We start from the raw sequence: 18,075 nt of genomic DNA, 5'->3' as shown, positions 1-18,075 counted from the left end.
GGATGGGATGTGGGAAAGCTGAAACACTAACCCACACTAACCCACTGTTGGTGGAGTTGTGAAAAGATCCAACCATTCTGGAGAGCAATTTGGAACTATGTCCAAAGGGTATACAACTGTGCATACCATTTGCTCCAGCAATACCACTGCTACGTTTTTATCCCAAAGACCTCCCCAAAATGATAAAAAGATCTATTTGTGCAAAAATATTTATAGCATTTTTTTTTTGTGGTGGCTAAGAATTGGAAATCAAAGGAATGCCCATCAATTGGGGAATGGCTAAACAAACTGTGGTATATGATGGTGATGGAATATTATTGTGCTATAAGAAATGACAAGCAGGACGACTTCAGAAAGGCCTGGAAAGACATTTATGAAATGATGTATTGTGAAGTGAGCAAAACCAAGAGAACATTGTGCAGAACAGCAATATTGTTTGATGAAGGACTGTGAATGACTTAACTATTCTCAACAATACAATGATCCAAGACAATCCCAAAGGACTATTGATGAAACATACTATATACCTCCAAAGAAAGAACTGATATTGATGGAACGGACTGAAGCATGCTATTTTTCACTTTCTTTCATTTTTTAAATCAAGTTTTCTTATACAAAATGACAAATATGGTAATGTTTTACATCATTATACATGGATAACCCATATCTGATTGTTTGCTGCCTCAGGGAGGGGGTAGGAGAGGGAGGGAAAGAGGGATAAAAATTTGAACCCAAAACTATAAATAAAAATGTTTATTATTAAATAAATAAATGGAATTTAAAAAAAATAACACCTAATCATAATAAATATTATTCTAAGTCACTAAAGAAGGAAAGTCATTACCACAGTCTGTGTATACTAGACAAAGTTGAGACCAATGGATCCTAAATTCTAGCTTTTCAAGAAACTCTCTAAACCTCAAACAGAATTTCTAACACACAAGATGGAAGGATTAAATATTGTTGGGATATCATTGCCACTTAAAAATTTTTAAATCAAAGTAAAGTAAAAGCACAATAGGGAAAACAGATTTCAAAAAATATTTCTTATGACAGAAAATGAAAAATCCCCCAAGCAGGACAGTATTACTTTAGGCAATTTGAAGGCCTGGGATAGGGATAATAAGAAGATTAAAACACTGGGGAATTCAGTCTAAGAGAGATGGTAGAGTAGATAAAGGAAATGTTATAATAATTATTATTCACCAAACACTACACAATATTAAATACTCGTTCCTTAATAAGCTGTTTTTTCTACTGAGAATTATTTTCCACAGTGGAAGTTCACATTTTAGAAAACTGACTGCTATAGAATATTGACATTAATAATTGTTATTTAAAAATTGTTAATTAAAAATATCATTAGCAGTGTGTAAATATGTTAATTTCCCATTGCCACAAATATAGTTGTTGCAAGTAGGTATGTTTTACTTTTTATACTTTATATACCCAGAACCTAGCACACTAAAGACACTTAAGAGTGCTAGTTGAATGACTTATACATTTTTTGCTAACCCCTTTTTTCTTCTTTCACACTGAACATTTAGTTTCTCTATAAGATACACAGTTCTTGTGTAGATTAGCACAGACTCCTTCCCAGTGAGAGTCTTCAAAAAGAGGCTGGATTAACTCTTGTTGGAGATTTCAGGAAGGGTATTTTAGTCAGGTAGTGGTTAGACTAGCTGACATGTAAAATCTTCATGGTATTTACAAGACTAATTCTAATTCTATGCATTTGAAGTCAGAACCTCTTTGAGGCTCAGATTCCTCATATAGAAAAGTAGAATTTGGGGTGGGGGGCAGCTAGGTGGCGCAGTGGATAAAGCACCTTCTCTGGATTCAGGAGTAACTGAGTTCAAATCTGGCCTCAAACACCTGACTCTAGCTATGTAACCCTGGGCAAGTCACTTAACCCTCATTGCCCTTAAAAAAAAAAAGGAGAATGCTACTACTGGTACTACTTACCTGACAGGATCTGTGTGAGAATAAAATGTCATTATCTCCTTCACCCCTGTCTCAAGTGCTCTTACTCCTCACCAAGGCCAATCCTGACATTTGTTCAGGAGATCCCATTCTATCCTTACTCTTCCAACAGATTGTCTTATCTGTGATCCATACTCTGTTACTTTTTTTTGGGGGGGTGGGACAATGAGGGTTAAGTGACTTGCCCAGGGTCACACAGCTAGTTAAGTGTCAAGTGTCTGAGGGCAGATTTGAACTCAGGTCCTCCTGAATCCAGGGCCAGTGCTTTATCCACTGCACCACCTAGCTGCCCACCTCTGTCACTTTTTTTCCCCTGTCACTTATTTTCAATCTCTCCCTCTCTACTGGCTCATTTCCTACAAACATACCCATGACTCCTCCATCATGGCAAAAAACTACCCTCACTTAATCCATCTACCCCTGCTAAATGCTGTCATATTTTTTCAGTTCTTTGTAGCTAAACTCCTTGAAACAGCTATCTACAATAGATGCCTCTTAATTTCTTTCTTTTCACTCTCTTCTTATCCCTTTACATCTGACAATCAACTTTATCAATACAACAAAACTGTTCTCTCCAAAGTTACTAAGGATATCTTAGCTGCCAAATCCAATGGGCTTTTCTTAATCCTCATTCTCGACCTTTCTGTAGCCTTTGAAACTGCCAATCATATTCTCCTTGATACTTTCTTCTTTCTAGGCTTTTAGAACACTACTCATTCTTGGTTTTCCCCCTACCTACCTGACCACTCCACTCACACCCTCTAACCTTAGATGTTCCTCATGGCTTTGTCTTGGGCCCTCTTCTCTTCTCCCTCTATATTACTTCATTTGTTGATCTCATCAGCTCCCATGCATTTTATTGCCACCTCTATGCTGATGATTCTCGGATCTACCTATGTTTCCCCAGTCTTCGCTGAGCTCCAATCTTGCATCTACGATTGCCTTTCTGATATTTTAAATTAGATGTTTGGTAGACATCTTAAACTCAATATATCCAAAACAGAACTCATTATTTTTCCCCCTAAACACTCTTCCCTTCCTACCTTGCCTATTACTGCAAAGGGCAACAAAACCGTTCCAATCCCTCAGGCTCACAACTTGGGAGTCATACTGGACTCCTCACTTTCACCTCCATATCCAATTTGTTGCCAAGACCTGTGAATTTCACCTTTGCAATATCCCTCCTCTCTGACCCCTCCTCTCCTCTGACACTGCCACTATGAACAAGCGACTCCATCTCTCAGCTCTGGGCATTCTCTGCATGTCCTCCGAGTCTTATTCTCCCTTCTCTGCTTTGATTACTGAACTCCTTGGCTTCCTTTAAGTTCCAACTAAAATGCTATCTTCATAGGAACCTTCTGTAACCCCTCTTCATTCCAGTGCCTTCACTCTGATAATTATTTCCTATTTATCCTGTATATAGCTTTCATTGTATATATTTGTTTGCATGTGGTCTCCTCCATTAGACTGTAAGTTCCTTTAGGACAGGGACTACCTTTTGTCTCTTTTGGTATCCCCCAGGGCTTGACACATAGTAAATACTTAAGAAATGTTTACTGATTGATTGAAGGTATATAAATGCTATTTAAATTAGTTAATATAATAGGCACTCGTTAGTTGTTGAATAGATGAACAAGTAATGAAAAGATAAAATTAGCCTAAGATTAAACAATTTTATAATGTAAGGAGTTATGATTATTTTGACCTTTTAGCCTTTGTGTTTCAATAAATGTTCAATAATAATCTACTTTAGACCTTTACCACAGGACACTAGGAAAATTTTCTACATACCTAATCTCCTAAGAACAGGCCTTAAAATCAGGAACTACCTGACCAAATAAATAATGTGTTTGGACTAAATTTCCCTTATCTCTAATAATCCTACAACACAAGATTAATATTAAGAATAGCTAATTATTTATAAAGCACTGTGAAATTATAAAGTCCTTTGGAAATGATAAATTATAATTGGTTAGGCAGGAAATTACCCTATGCTTTTTGTAGTTAAATATTTAAATTAAGTATTTAGGTGAAGTTAATTTTACAAATAAATTAAACTGGAAGTTACAACAAATGGCCACATGCCTAGAACTCTGATTAAATGAGCAAGTTATAGAATGAACACTGAGCAGTAGGCCTCAATTTAGGTTAATATTCAACTTCCTCAGATAAAATGAACAAACATTCTATTTACAGTACTTTACTGATATTACCATGCAGGAAAGGTTTTAAATATGGTTTTAGAGATAGATTCTATCCATTGTCTGAGGACCAACCTAGGGAAGTATGGAGGAACCTGACAGTAGTCCATCCACTAAGTGATGAATACTTTGTCTATGGCAACTTATGGAACAAACAAAGAAAATACAAAATAGCCTTTGATCACGTATGATACCTTTCCAATTCAGCAGTGATAGTGGCTGAGTGGCAGAAAAGGAGAAATAGATTTCTAAAATCAACATAATTTTTAGATTTTCTAGAAACATTAGCTCTTGGTACACTAAAGGTAAAACTCTTGTCCAATGAATAGACACACTATTGGAGGATCTAGTCAATATTATTTTATTATTTATTTATTTTTTGCGGGGCAATGAGGGTTAAGTGACTTGCCCAGGATCACAAAGCTAGTGTCAAGTGTCTGAGGTTGCATTTGAACTCAGGTCCTCCTGAATCCAGGGCCAGTGCTTTATCCACTGCGCCATCTAGCTTCCCCCAGATCTAGACAATATTAAAGGTAATATTCTTTCTCTAAATAAAATCATATGGAAAGCAAGTTTCAAAATAAAAAGATGCCAAATAGATTCTCCTTGGAGAAGTAAATAAAGGAATTGGCAGAGCTGGTCTTATATATTCAAACATGAGATGAAGTATCACTTCATGAGGCAGTTGGTCATTTTGTGAACAAAAACAAAAGGTCCACAAGGAAGATAATTATAGTGTATATGTAAAAACTCTATTGTTTAAACAATATGCCTTTCTCTTACAAAAGTCAGTAAGTCAAATAAAGGCAATAAACATTTCTAAGTACAGGCACTATGTAATGTTTTAAGATGAGCAAAAGACAGTCCCTGCTCTTAATGAGCTTACAGTTTAATGAAGGAGGCATCATGCAAACAAGTGGGTACAAACAAGCTCTATCAACTAGAAATCTAGATCAACTAGAAACAATAAACCAAGAGAAGCCACTGGCATTAAGGGGAATTGAGAAAGGCTTCCAGTACAAGATGAGATTTTAGGGGGGGGGACTTAAAAGAAGTGAACAAAGTCAGGAGGCCAAGATGAATAAGGAGAGAATTACAGGCATAGGAGACAGTCATCGAAAATGCACAAAGTTTAGAGGTGAAACATTTAGTTCAGCAAACAGCAAGGAAGCCATTGTCACTGGATCACAAAGTAAATGGAGGGAAGTAAGCTATATGAAGACTGGAAAATTAGGAAAGGGCCAGGTTACAAAGGGTTTAAAAGCCAAACAGAAGACTTTATATTTGATCCTGAAAGTAATAGGAATCATTGGACTGTTTCAAATGGAAGTAAGGGTTTTGGTCATACTGGACTAGGTTCTCCATGAGATCACTGCACAACTATTAATTATTTATACTTATAGGCAAATGCCGAAACTATTTTATTTCAATTGGAAGTGAGATTTTATTTTTAAATTTAAATATATTTATATTAAGATACGTCTAATATGGCAATTCATAATATCAAAGAATTCAGCGTTGAAAGGCATATTACATGTCATCTTGGTCAATTTTTCTCAATCTTTAGATGAGGTAATGGGGTCAGATCATGTTTCTAAACTCACTTAAGTTGCTACCAAGTATTAGAGTTAGGATTCAGCCTTGATTCTATGATTCCAAAGCCTATGCTCTTTTCACTATATCATGCTGCTACTTCAAACCAAATAAGAAATCACACTATGAAGAGCTAGCATACATAGGAAAGAAATGTGTAAAGATAGTGGATTCTTATTCATGTCCTTGCTCAGTTTCTTTCCACATCCTACAACACAGTAAGAAAAGGCAATTCTTTATAGTCAATGTATGTAAAGGATGAACTAAACAACTAAGAAGAGATAAAGAGTCCAAATATTCCCTGAATCAGTATCTGAGAGATACTGAGTACTTAGATTTCAAAACATTTCCCTGATAAGTAAGGGAGGTTACTTTAAAAAAAATAAAAGTGGGGGCAGCTAGGTGGTGCAGTGGATAGAGCACTGGTCCTGGATTCAGGAGGACCTGAGTTCAAATCCGGATTCAGACCCTTGACACTTACTAGCTGTGTGACCCTGGACAAGTTACTTAACTCCAATTGCCTCAGCAAAATAAATAAATAAATAAACAAACAAACAAATAAATAAATAAAAGTGCCGGCACTGGATTCAGGAGGACCTGAGTTCAAATCCGGCCTCAGACACTTGACACTTACTAGCTGTATGACACTGGGCAAGTCACTTAACCCTCATTACCCCGCCAAAAAATAAAATTAAATAAAATTAAAAATAATTAAAGTAAACCTAGTCAAGATCAAAGAAGCAAGTATACACATGACTTAATAAAATATCTAATGTTCTATAAACGCTAGATATATTGATATTTCCTACAAATAGAACTAGATTTGTAATATCCAAGGGTAGAGTGATATTTAAAAGATATACTACAGAAAACAGCTAAGTGGTGCAGTGGATAGAGCACTGGCCCTGGAGTCAGGAGGACCTGACTTCAAATCCAGTCTCAGACACTTGACACTTACTAGCTGTGTGACCTTGGGCAAGTCACTTAACCCCAATTGCTTCACTTAAAAAAAAAAAGATATATTACAATAAAGGCTAATAATAATACCTAGCATCTATATAGTGTTTTAAGGTTTGCAAAATGCTGTACACATTATCTCGTTTTATCCTCACTGCAACCCTGTGAGGTAGGTGCTAGTATTATCTCTATTTCACAGATGAGGAAAATGAAGCTGCTGAGAAGTTAAATGACTTGGCCAAGGTCATACAACTATCATGGCTCAATTGGGATTTTAATTCAGGTCTTCCTGACTCTTAAGTTCAAGACCATATCCACTGTATTGCCTATATGAATCCTTTGAACAAGCAAAGTCCCAGTTCTACCACTACCCTAGACGTATGACCTTGGGAAAGTCACTTACATACTCCTTCTGAATTTCAACTATCTTAATTTTTACAATGAGAGAATTGGGCTATATGATTTCCAATTCCCTTTTCCAATAAATATCATTAGATAGTTGAGAACTGAGTATATGTTAATATGAAAATGGAATCAAGGCCTATTTATTTTTTAATAAAGAAAAATCATTTTAGGAGGCATATTCTAACAAATTAAATTCCATGGAAATAAAAAGCTTACTATTAACAATACATTCTTATATTAACGTAACACAAAGCATTCCACAAACAACCATGTGAGAAAGGTCCAGAACCATTAATATCAATGAATATCAAGATGGATAATCTTGAAGTATCATAAGTCACTGAAAAGATATGAGATTTCACTGGTGGCTAATCACATTTTTCTGAGCTATCTAATTATTCAAAATACATGAAAGTATCACACACAGGACAGTATCACAGGCAAACTTTTGTGGAGCTGATTTAAATTGTTAACAACATCTGTGGTTAGATTCAGTATTATAGGTACTGATAACAATTAGCACTATTTCTTAATTCTTAACCAGAAAACTATTAAGCATGCTAAGAAATAAATCACTAGTGTTTTTTACTTATAGATGAGTTTTACAATATAAACTTTCAGTCATTTAGTTTTGTCACTGCAAAGCAAAATAAAGAATTTTGAGAGGCAGAAGGAAGGCACTAGCTTAGTTCTCCCCTAAATAGTAAAAATTAGGTATATATCTATGTTCAGGTCAAACAACAATCACAGAAAGAAAAGATGGGCTAATGTTGACTGAAGAGAGAAAGACAGATGAGAGTTTATTTTAATTTAATTTTTTAAAAACCCATTCAAATTCTTAGTTTACACATAGAACAGGATTTTAGTTCCCATTTAGCTCATGTGTCAAAAGAACCAATTTGTCATTGTCCATTTTCAATGTTAAAGGCAAATAAATTTCCTCTCCTGCATAGAAAACTCCTGATAGATGCAAAAAATTTAAGTCTGGCACACTAATCAAAGGAAAAAGGCTTTTAAATCTCTGTATCTGAGATTTCATCAGCAGTAACATAAACTTAAGCAAATCAGATCATTCCAGTAATTTCTTACTCATGTTTATTTTCTCAACAAATGCAATTTTGTAATTACTCTGATACTCCCAATGAATACTGATAGTCACATAAAGATAATTTTTTGCAGGCAATATATACATTCATATTCTTGCACATTAGTGTACATTGGGCTCATCTTTTGATGCAAAATTACTTAAAGATAAAAGGTTTTTATGTATTGGTTTATTTATGGGTTAGTGAATGAACTTTTAAAACTCATTATTTTATATCTTTTTTTTTAAATCTTGAAAAATGTGAAGAAAAAAATGTCCAATTACATACCATAATCAGTGATCTTACAAGACACCAAATATAGCTCTTTCAGGTTTTGTCCTTCTTTTGCAATGACCTCCACACACCTGTTAATACACACAAAAATAGCGAATTATGCTAATATATTTCATGTTAAATTAACAAAGCCTCTACCATCAAACACAATAAGAAGTCAGTTTTTGATGGATGACACAATTTCTTCTTTTAATAATTATCTTTCAAACTATTTCAAGAAAAAGTATTATATTCACAGCTTCTAAACTTCATGCATATTCCAATATCCAAATTAGTAAATTAAGCATATTTGTGACTAATACTTCTATATTCTAAGAGTTAAAAATATTGAAAGAATAACGTTAAAATATTTGGTAATATCATAACAGAACACAAAACATCTGTCAATCAATTCATAAGCATTTCTTAAGGTACTACTAGGTGCCAGGTATTATAGATTTAAAAAGAAGTATTGTTTGCAGGAATATAAGCTACTTGGATGGAACTATTTGTGTTTGTCTTTGTATATCCATAGTACTTAGCACAGGGCAACAATAGTCCAATAAAGTAAATATGAAAAAAAAAATGTGTGTGTGGATATAGATATAGTAAATGCAAAGTAATTTTTAGGAGGTAGGAGGTAACTAGTAGTTAGGAAGATCAAGCAATGTTTTGCAGAAATGAGGAGTGAATGTTCTTCCTTCCAGGGAGTTTGGGGGCAGGGGAGGGTACACTAAGCCATAAGGGATAAAAAAGGGTGATGGAATGTTCAGTAGATCGAACATCAAGGAGGCCAGTATGGCTAGAACCTAGAACTGGGAGGAATGTTAATAATAGGAGGGTTATGTAATAAGTATAGAAGGTGAGCTAGAATCAGCTTATGAAATTTCTTGAATGTCAAAAAAAGGAGCTTTCCAAAGACATTACTGAAGGCATATTTATATTTTACAACATATTTCATTCCAAGCCATATTTTATATTATGAGCCTCAAGGTAAATATAACTACATATGCATATAAACACACACATATGTATACATAAATATAAGAAAAATATAAGTAAATTACATGTTGAGAGTAAAATTATTAACTTTTGTCCAATTATTAATCATGCAGCTGAATACGTTCAACAGGATACAATTACTATTTTCTATTTTAAAATTTACTGATATACTTTGTTTTGACAGTTTTCCTATACTGACCCACATGAATCCCCCTACAATGTATTTTCCTCCCCATTCCTATTTTGCTTATTTTTAATCTAAGAATTTCCAGACAATGTTACTAACAATTTTAAAAATATACACATTTTTTTGGGGGGGGAGAACAGGTCAATGAGGGTTAAGTGACTTGCCCAAGGTCACACAGCTAGCAAGTGTCAAGTGTCTGAGGCCACATTTGAACTCAGGTCCTTCTGAATCCAGTGCCAGTGCTTTATCTACTGCACCACCTAGCTGCCCCCTACAAATTCTATAAGCTAAAAAGTAACCCTTTGGCATATAGGAAAATCCATGTGCAAAATAATATTAAAATCTGATCCTCTTATCTTATTTTTCTTAAATTTCTTGCTAAAAACTTTGTGTACATAGGTAATTCTGATTATTACAAACCAAAATATAGACATATAGATGCATATACATAATATGCATATAAAGTATAATATTTTTCTGGTTTATTTTTAAATGAAAGATTTTAAGGGATATTTTCTTCCCTCAAAGCTCCACTAATACTTAAAGAAAATAAATTTGACTTTAAAAACAACAATTAACAATACCATGTATTTTGTTGTCTTGTCCTTTATATTATTTGAAAAATCATAATATACCCTGCTATATGCATCCTTTACTATGTTAACCTTTATTAATATCTGTTGAACATAGCAAAGAAAAAGGCTAAAAGGGAAAAAAGCCATTAACCTTTTCTTCAAAGTAAGGATCAAGTAATTTGATACCAGTATGTATAATCCATCAAGAATTACTCAGTGTCCTTATCTGTCTTTCATGTCTTAAATTTGCTTTCTAACTTATTCAGAATCACAGAATCTAAGAACTTTTAAAATGGCAGAAAATTTAAAACAATTTGTTATTGAAGGTCAAACCATTTATAGAAAATATATTTTTGTAAGAAAACTAAACTGATATTAAAAATATAAAAATTGGAATGATAAATATTTGAGATTTTTCAGATATACACAATATACCCTGAACTTACTAATTTAATAAAAATGACAAACTATTCAATAACTTCTCTAGAAAATAATCCTAAGAGAAGCACAGGGCAGACACAATGGAGAGAGGGCACTTTGGAAGCTAATCCTTCTGGGATTGATATTCAGTTCACTGCAATAAATACACGTTAAGAACCTATGATTTGCAAGGCAGTGTCTGATAGGTTAAATTTTCCTCTCCATAGAACTCTAAGACCAATTCACAAAAGAAAGAAGAGATCAACAAAAGACACTCTCCCCAAATGAAAACTATTGAAAACATGATACTAGAGAGTAAGTGGCCAAACTTTAACACTACATGAAGCTTGAATTGTGTAATTGAGAAAAATTTTACAAAATAAATAAAAATACAAAAGAGCATAATGTTAATAAGTGGTTTCCTAAGTTAATATGCAGTGGAGGTATTCTATTTGAGTTTGATATCACTGATCTAGTGGGTAACTGGTTGAACAGAGAACTGGGCCTTGATTCAGGAAGACCTGAGTTCAAATATGGCCTCAGACATTTATTAACTATGTAACCCTGGGCAAGTCACTTAACCTGTTTGTCTCAGTTTCTTCATCTATAAAATGAGGATAATAACTGCATCTACCTTCTAGGATTGTTGTGAGGATCAAATGAAATAATAATTGTAAATTTCTTAGTCTAGTGCCTGGCACATAGTAAAATTTATATTTTTGTTGAGTCATTTTTATTCATGTCTGACTCTTTGTGGCCCCATTTAGGGTTTTCTTGGCAAAGTTACTAAACTGGCTTGCCATTTTGTTGTGCAGATCATTTTATATATGAGAAACTGAGACAAACTGAATTAAATGAGTTGCCCAAGATCACAGGACTAGTCTCTGAGCACAGATTTGAACTCACAAAGGTGTCTTCTTAACTCCAGGCCTGGCACTCTATCCACTGTGCCACCTAGCTATATAAATGTTATTGTTATTACTGAGTTATTATGTAAGAATAAACATAAAAGGATTTTTTAAAAATCAAAAGGCAACATACAGAAGCAAAGAACAAATGCTTAAACAAAAGAATACTTTCAAGAGCTTATATGAACATTATTCTAAAACAGCTAAGGAGCTCCCAAGGCCAGGTGTTAAAATTTTTTAGAGTCATTAGGAAGAAACAACAAAGAGATGGCTATTGATTAATGAGTAGAAGCATCTTTCATTAAAAAAAGGTAAGGAGGGAAAAAAAAAAGAGAAAAGAAAAAGAAGAAAAAAAAGGTAAGGAGGGGGCAGCTAGGTGGCACAGTGGATAAAACAACAGCTCTGGATTCAGGAGGACCTGAGTTCCAATTTGGCCTCAGAGACTTGATACTAGCTGTGTGACCCTGGGCAAGTCACTTAACCCTCATTGTCCTGCAAAAAAAAAAATTAAATTAAAAAATATTAAAAAGGTAAGGAAAACAATTTGTACAAGAAATCCCTGTTCTGTGTGAAATTCAACTACATAGCATGATTTATGCCTTTCTGTTTAATATACTACTACTTCTGCTGCTGTTAGCTTTAAGATTGGCGAAGTGTTTTCAAATACATTTTCAAATTTGATCTTCGCAACAACTTTAGGAGGCATTTTACAGATGAGGAAACTGAAGGAAAGGTTAAGCAATCTACCCAGGGTCACACAGTTAATAACTGTCTGTGGTAGGAGTCAAACTCAAGTCTCCCAGATTCCAAGTTAAGCAGTACTCAGCTGTTTTCTGAGTATCAAGCAGTATGCTAGATAGTACCCACAAGTTTCTTCCCTAGGTGTACCTGCAAAGAAGAAAAGGAAATATGAAGAATTTCAGCAAAATTTAGTTTTAAGTCATATATACATTTTTAGATTGTTTTTGAGGAGAAAAAAATCTAGCTTCTGTGGGTCTGGGTTAAAATCATTGATAAAATACAAAAGGAACCCAGTTTTTAGCAAACATTGACATAAGGCTATTTTTTGAGAAGTGGAATTAGAATTGGTTTAGATGTTACTATTACTAGAAATTGGTAGAAATATCATGTACTTTGCTGATAACAGGAACAATTAGCCAGCAGCATATCCTGTAATGGAACTGGTTTCCCACACCTCAGTTTTTCTATCTGTAAAATGAGGATTTGGACTAGATGATTGGTTGAAAATTAAGAGCTTCCCCCCCCCCAAAAAAGGGGGCAGCTAGGTAGTGCAGTGGATAGAGCACTGGCCCTGGATTCAGGAGGACCTGAGTTCAAATCCGACCTCGGACACTTAACACTTACTAGCTGTGTGACCCTGGGCAAGTCACTTAATCCCAATTGCTTCACCAAAAAAAAAAAAAAAGAAAAGAAAATTAAGGGCTTGCTAAGGGGGTTTAGCTGCAAAGGTTAGGCCTCAACAAAGAAAAGGCAAAGTATTTGCACAAGCAAATGAATACACCATTGGTTTAAACTCAGACCCACAGGGATTCCTTAATCCTTGGACTCCTGCCTAACTTTAAACCTTGCTCATCTGTTCTGCCCTTTGGAACCTGACCCTCTACATTTCTAACCTTTATTTCTATGCATTGGACATACCTCCTAACTCTGGTTCCCTCCCTGCTTGGGGTCTCCTGAGAACCCACTTGCAGGCATCATTTAACATTCTACCTTCTTCAGGTTGCTCCTTAGAGTACTGTAGGCAATTCTACCTTCTCCCTATCTCAAGGGAGGGCAAGGGAGAATGGTATGCTAGGGTTTACAAGTTAATGAGACTAATTCACAGTCAACAATAACTGTATTCTTGGCACAGTACCAGTCAAAGCATGACAATTAAACTGTGATAGCCCTTTAGGAATTAAAGTTACAGGATTATCAAATGGAGCTCTTACACATTCAAAGAATATCTTAAAGAATGTTATACCTAGAAGGGACTTAAAGGTCATTTAATCCAAACTTCTTATCTTACATTCAATATAACTGAAACATACAGAGGTTAAATGACTCGCTCAGGTTCACACAGATCATTAGTGTAGAACAAGGACTTAAATCTAGCTCTTCTGTCTGTAATATTTTAGTTACATATAAAAGTGTCACAATTGAGAAATGTATAATGGTAATCATAATGATCTTTAAAATGAGTCTTGAACGTTTCATAACCCAATTAAACCTCTTCCCCTTAATCAAAGAACTGCGGGTGGTGTGATTAAAAAAATATTTTAAATCTAGAGAACTTGTATTATGTCCCAACCCTTCCATTAACTAGCTGTATGACTATGGACAAATTACTAAATCTTCAGTGCTTCAGTTTTTCATTTACAGAATAAGTAGGTGAACTAATGATTTTTAAGGTCTTTTCTTTAATATACTATTAGTAAGTATGACACTTCTGACTAATAAAAATATACACTATCTAAACAGAAGCTCTCTGTTCATTTCCATTTTGGTGCACATTGACTCAGCCATTAATTCTATGGTCATGATCTGGCTAAGCTCTGAAATGTTTAACAAAAAAATCTTGCTATTATAAATTTTTGATTTTCAGTAGTGTGCATTTAAAAAGTCTCTCTGATCACAGAAAACATGCCAAAAAGCATCCCAATGTGACTATTACTAATTTAATTTTAATTTATTTTGATAATATACCTTTGAAATGCTTCTGAAATATAAGATTTGCAAAGTAAAAGTGGATTACTTTTGGGCTGTATACCAACTATACAACTGAATATAATTTTAAATTATACATTCGTATCTCCTTGAAAACAGATTCTTAATCACCTGATTTATGTGAGGAATAAAGGTTAATGAATCAAGCTGTATACACTTCAAAACTATCAAAGGAATTCAAAAGAACCTTGAATTATAGAAAACAACTGTCTTCTTTATACACACACAAAATTTTTATGGGTTTTTTTTTTCTCTTACTCAAAAGCTGGAACATGGCATTAGTGACAATTGAAAGGAACTAATGAGGAAATATGACTACACTGCTTGCAAGAGGAGGGTTCCTAGGAGACCTTGTTACTGTTTGTGAATGTACCTCAAACCCAAAAGAAGCTAATTGGGACTGCCATCTGATGGTTTGCAGACCTCACTTTAAAGGACAGTCTCAATCACCTTAGAGGTGTAAAAAGAAATGATGACATTAGAGAAAGCATTAGTGTATGGCTGGATGAAATTCTAAATGAACACTTCTGTATTTGAACAGTACATGTATGTTTAAGAAGATATAAGTAAGTGCTGGCTTAGACTGAGAACAAAACCCAGGAAAGGTGCAATGGTGCAATAGAGTATTAGTACTGCAGTGACTATGTCTATGTTGTAGGATGAACAAACACATTTTAAAACAAAAACCCAATATGATGGCAACATCTTTGGGGTCATTGGTAGCAAGAGCCTGTCCTCATTATTTCTTGAAGCAGGCCAAGTTGCCTTCGCGTGAAAATGGAAACAAAGGATGAGAGGAGAGTAAATATCTAGCAAACTCAAAAATGGCAAAGAAATAACATGGAAATGAAAAATTCAATTCTGTGTGGCAAAGAGTTATTAAATAACTACTATGAGTAAAGAATTACACTTAACTGTTAAGGGAGTCACAAGGAATAAAACGTAATTCCTGACCTCAGAGTTTGTGATCTTGAGGGGAGTTAAAATGGACACATGTAACTATGCTATAAATCAGAACATACTGAGTGCATGGAGAGAGCACAGATAAAGTGCAATGGAAGTTTAGAGATTCATAGAGGAGGTGGAACTTTTAAAAGATTTTTAAGAAGGACATTTAAAAAACCCCCAATAGGGGCAGCTAGGTGGTGCAGTGGATAGAACACCGGCCCTGGATTCATGAGGACCTGAGTTCAAATCCGGTCTCAGACACTTAATACTTACTAACTGTGTGACCCTGAGCAAGTCATTTAACCCCAATTACCTCACCAAAAAAAAAAAAAAAACAAGAAACCCCCAATAACAAATATAATTCTAATTCAGCATAGTAGCAGCTCTATTTTCTGGATAATCCTGTTTTGTTCAGATAAGCCCATAGTCTATAGTCTATAGACTATAGACATATACCTTGCTTTTAAGTAAACCCTGAAAATAACCATGAATTATTCACTTTATAAGATGCTTTAAATAACAATTTATCCTGGTACAATATAAATAAGATTTGATTGATAAAACCTAGTATATGTGAAATTTTTAGTAATAATATCTTATATGTGTAAGAATAGAATATCACAGTTATTGATTGTACCTTTAAGATGTGTAGTTTATCTGTGCATACTCTTTGACCCAGCAATACACTACTAGGTTTACCATCTAAATACACCAAAGAGATCATAAAAAAAAGAGAAAAGGATCCACATTGTACAAAATATTTACAGCAGGTTTTTTTGTGGTGGCAAAAAATTAGAAAGTGAGGGGAGCTCCATCAATTGGGGAATGGTTGTAACAAGTTGTGATATATGAATGTAATGGAATACTATTGTGTTGTAAAGAAATAATGAGCAGGTAGATTTTCAGAAAAACTTGGAAAACACATGAAATGATGCTGAGTGAAGTGAGCAGAACCAGAACATTATACATAGTAATAGCAGCATTGTGTGATGAAACTATGATAGACTTAGCTCTTCTCAATACAATGATCCAGGACAATTCCAAAGACTCACGATAGAAAATGCTCTCCACATCCCAGAAAAAGAACTATGGAGTCTGAATGCAGATGGAAGCACACTATTTCACTTTTATTCGTTTTACTTGTGGTTTCTTTCTTGCGTTTTTCCCTTTTGTTCTGATTCGACTTTTACAAATGACTAATGTGGAAATATGTATATATGATCATACATATATAACCTATATCAGATTGCTTTTGTCTCAGGAGGAGAGGGGGAAGAAAGGGAAGGAGGGAGAAAAATTTGAACTCAAATCTTACGAAACTGAAAGTTGAAAATTAGCTTTACATGTAACTGGAAAAAAACACTATTAAGTTAAAAAAAAAAAAGATGGGTAGTTTCTTCATAAATGACAAAGGATAATACTCTCCTAACTGGACTTGCTGCCTCTCATCCATCCCTTCTCTAACCCATCTTTTATGACTGCCAAAATAATCTAGAATACAGGGCTGGTAATGGTACTCTTCCATCCCAAAACCTTCAGTAGCTCCCTATTCTTTAATGAACAAATATTCATACTGCAGTATCTCATTCAGTACTCTGAACAATCTAACTCCAATAGCCTTTCTAGCCTTACTGTGGGAAATGTAAGATACAGCCAAAGGCAGGGTGATAGTGTAACATTGAGGAAAGCTTACAGGACATGATAGCAGGAAAGAACAGAGTTCATGTCTTGCACTGGATGCTTACCAGTGTGACTGTCAGTTGCTTCATCCCTTTGTTTTCTCTTTTCTCGTCTGTCAAATAAGGACTGTACTATGGGTTTGAGATAGTCTAACATTTTAGGATTCCTATCTCAGAGGAATAAGCATTCTGGGAACAGTCCCAGAAAGAGAGAGAAAAAGATAGGAACTATTGTGATCTTTGAGACCGGAGGACTCTGGAATCAGAATCCACAATCTGTAAGGGGACATAATACAGGTGGGGCAGAGAAGAGCTGAGGAGGAGAAGCAAGAGGAGGAGGGAAAGGGGAGTAGACATCTAGGAAAGTGAACTTAAAGAGCTTTCATTTCCTGAAAGAGTCTTGAAACAAGAATCTGGGTGGAGGCTGCCAGTTGCAATGGCTACTACTGAGAATGAGAAAACTGAAACGTTTACTCTTTCCATAAATTTCCCTTCCAGATGACAGACCCTGTAATATAATCTTCTCTTTTAAATAATAAATAAAATAAATAACTTTCTATATCCTGATTTTTGCTATTTAAAAACCCAGGGTTAATCTTGAAGGCTTATACATGTCTGTTATTATTAGGTTGTTTAAGCAAGGAAACAGAGGAAGTCTGAGGTTTGTAAGAAATAAAGAATTTAAATAAGGCAGAGATCTAAATGTTCCAAATGTTAGGATTTTCCTAACAGAGCTATTATGATTTTTTTTAATATACTTTGTAATATAAACTACAAAACCAGAAAAAAAAGTACTTCACAGGGCTCAAGGGGCCCATTATGTCCCTAGGTAATAACATGTTCAATAGCTAATGCATAAAAACTGCTCAAATCAAAGAGGATGTTGGAAAAATTTCTAGCCTCCAACATAAAGAGAAGTGGTCAAAGTGTTGTAGCAGTGACCTAAGGGAAAAATATTCCAGTGACAGAAGGTGTGATCCATCCTGATGGGAGGAAGAGTAGAATGTAAACTTCTTGAGGATACTTCTTGAGGCACTCACTGTCTTTTGCCTTTTTTTTTTATCTCTGGCTTTTAGAATGGTGCTTGGTACATAGTAGGTGCTTAATAAATATTTCACATCAACACCTACAG

The 18,075-nt window shown here is 34.7% G+C and overlaps 1 protein-coding gene across 1 annotated transcript in view; it reads right to left on the bottom strand.

The window, feature by feature from the left end:
* The window catches only part of FBXL17 (F-box and leucine rich repeat protein 17), a 519,745-nt gene that overhangs the window by 172,258 nt on the left and 329,412 nt on the right, over positions 1–18,075 (bottom strand). Inside the window, exon 7 of the mRNA XM_043986707.1 lies at positions 8,513–8,589. Coding sequence (XP_043842642.1) covers positions 8,513–8,589 — 77 coding nt within the window. The remainder of the gene's footprint in view (positions 1–8,512; positions 8,590–18,075) is intronic.

Source organism: Dromiciops gliroides, chromosome 1, assembly GCF_019393635.1.
Source record: "Dromiciops gliroides isolate mDroGli1 chromosome 1, mDroGli1.pri, whole genome shotgun sequence".
Classification (NCBI taxonomy): domain Eukaryota; kingdom Metazoa; phylum Chordata; class Mammalia; order Microbiotheria; family Microbiotheriidae; genus Dromiciops; species Dromiciops gliroides.
This window is presented reverse-complemented; position numbering and strand designations above follow the sequence as displayed.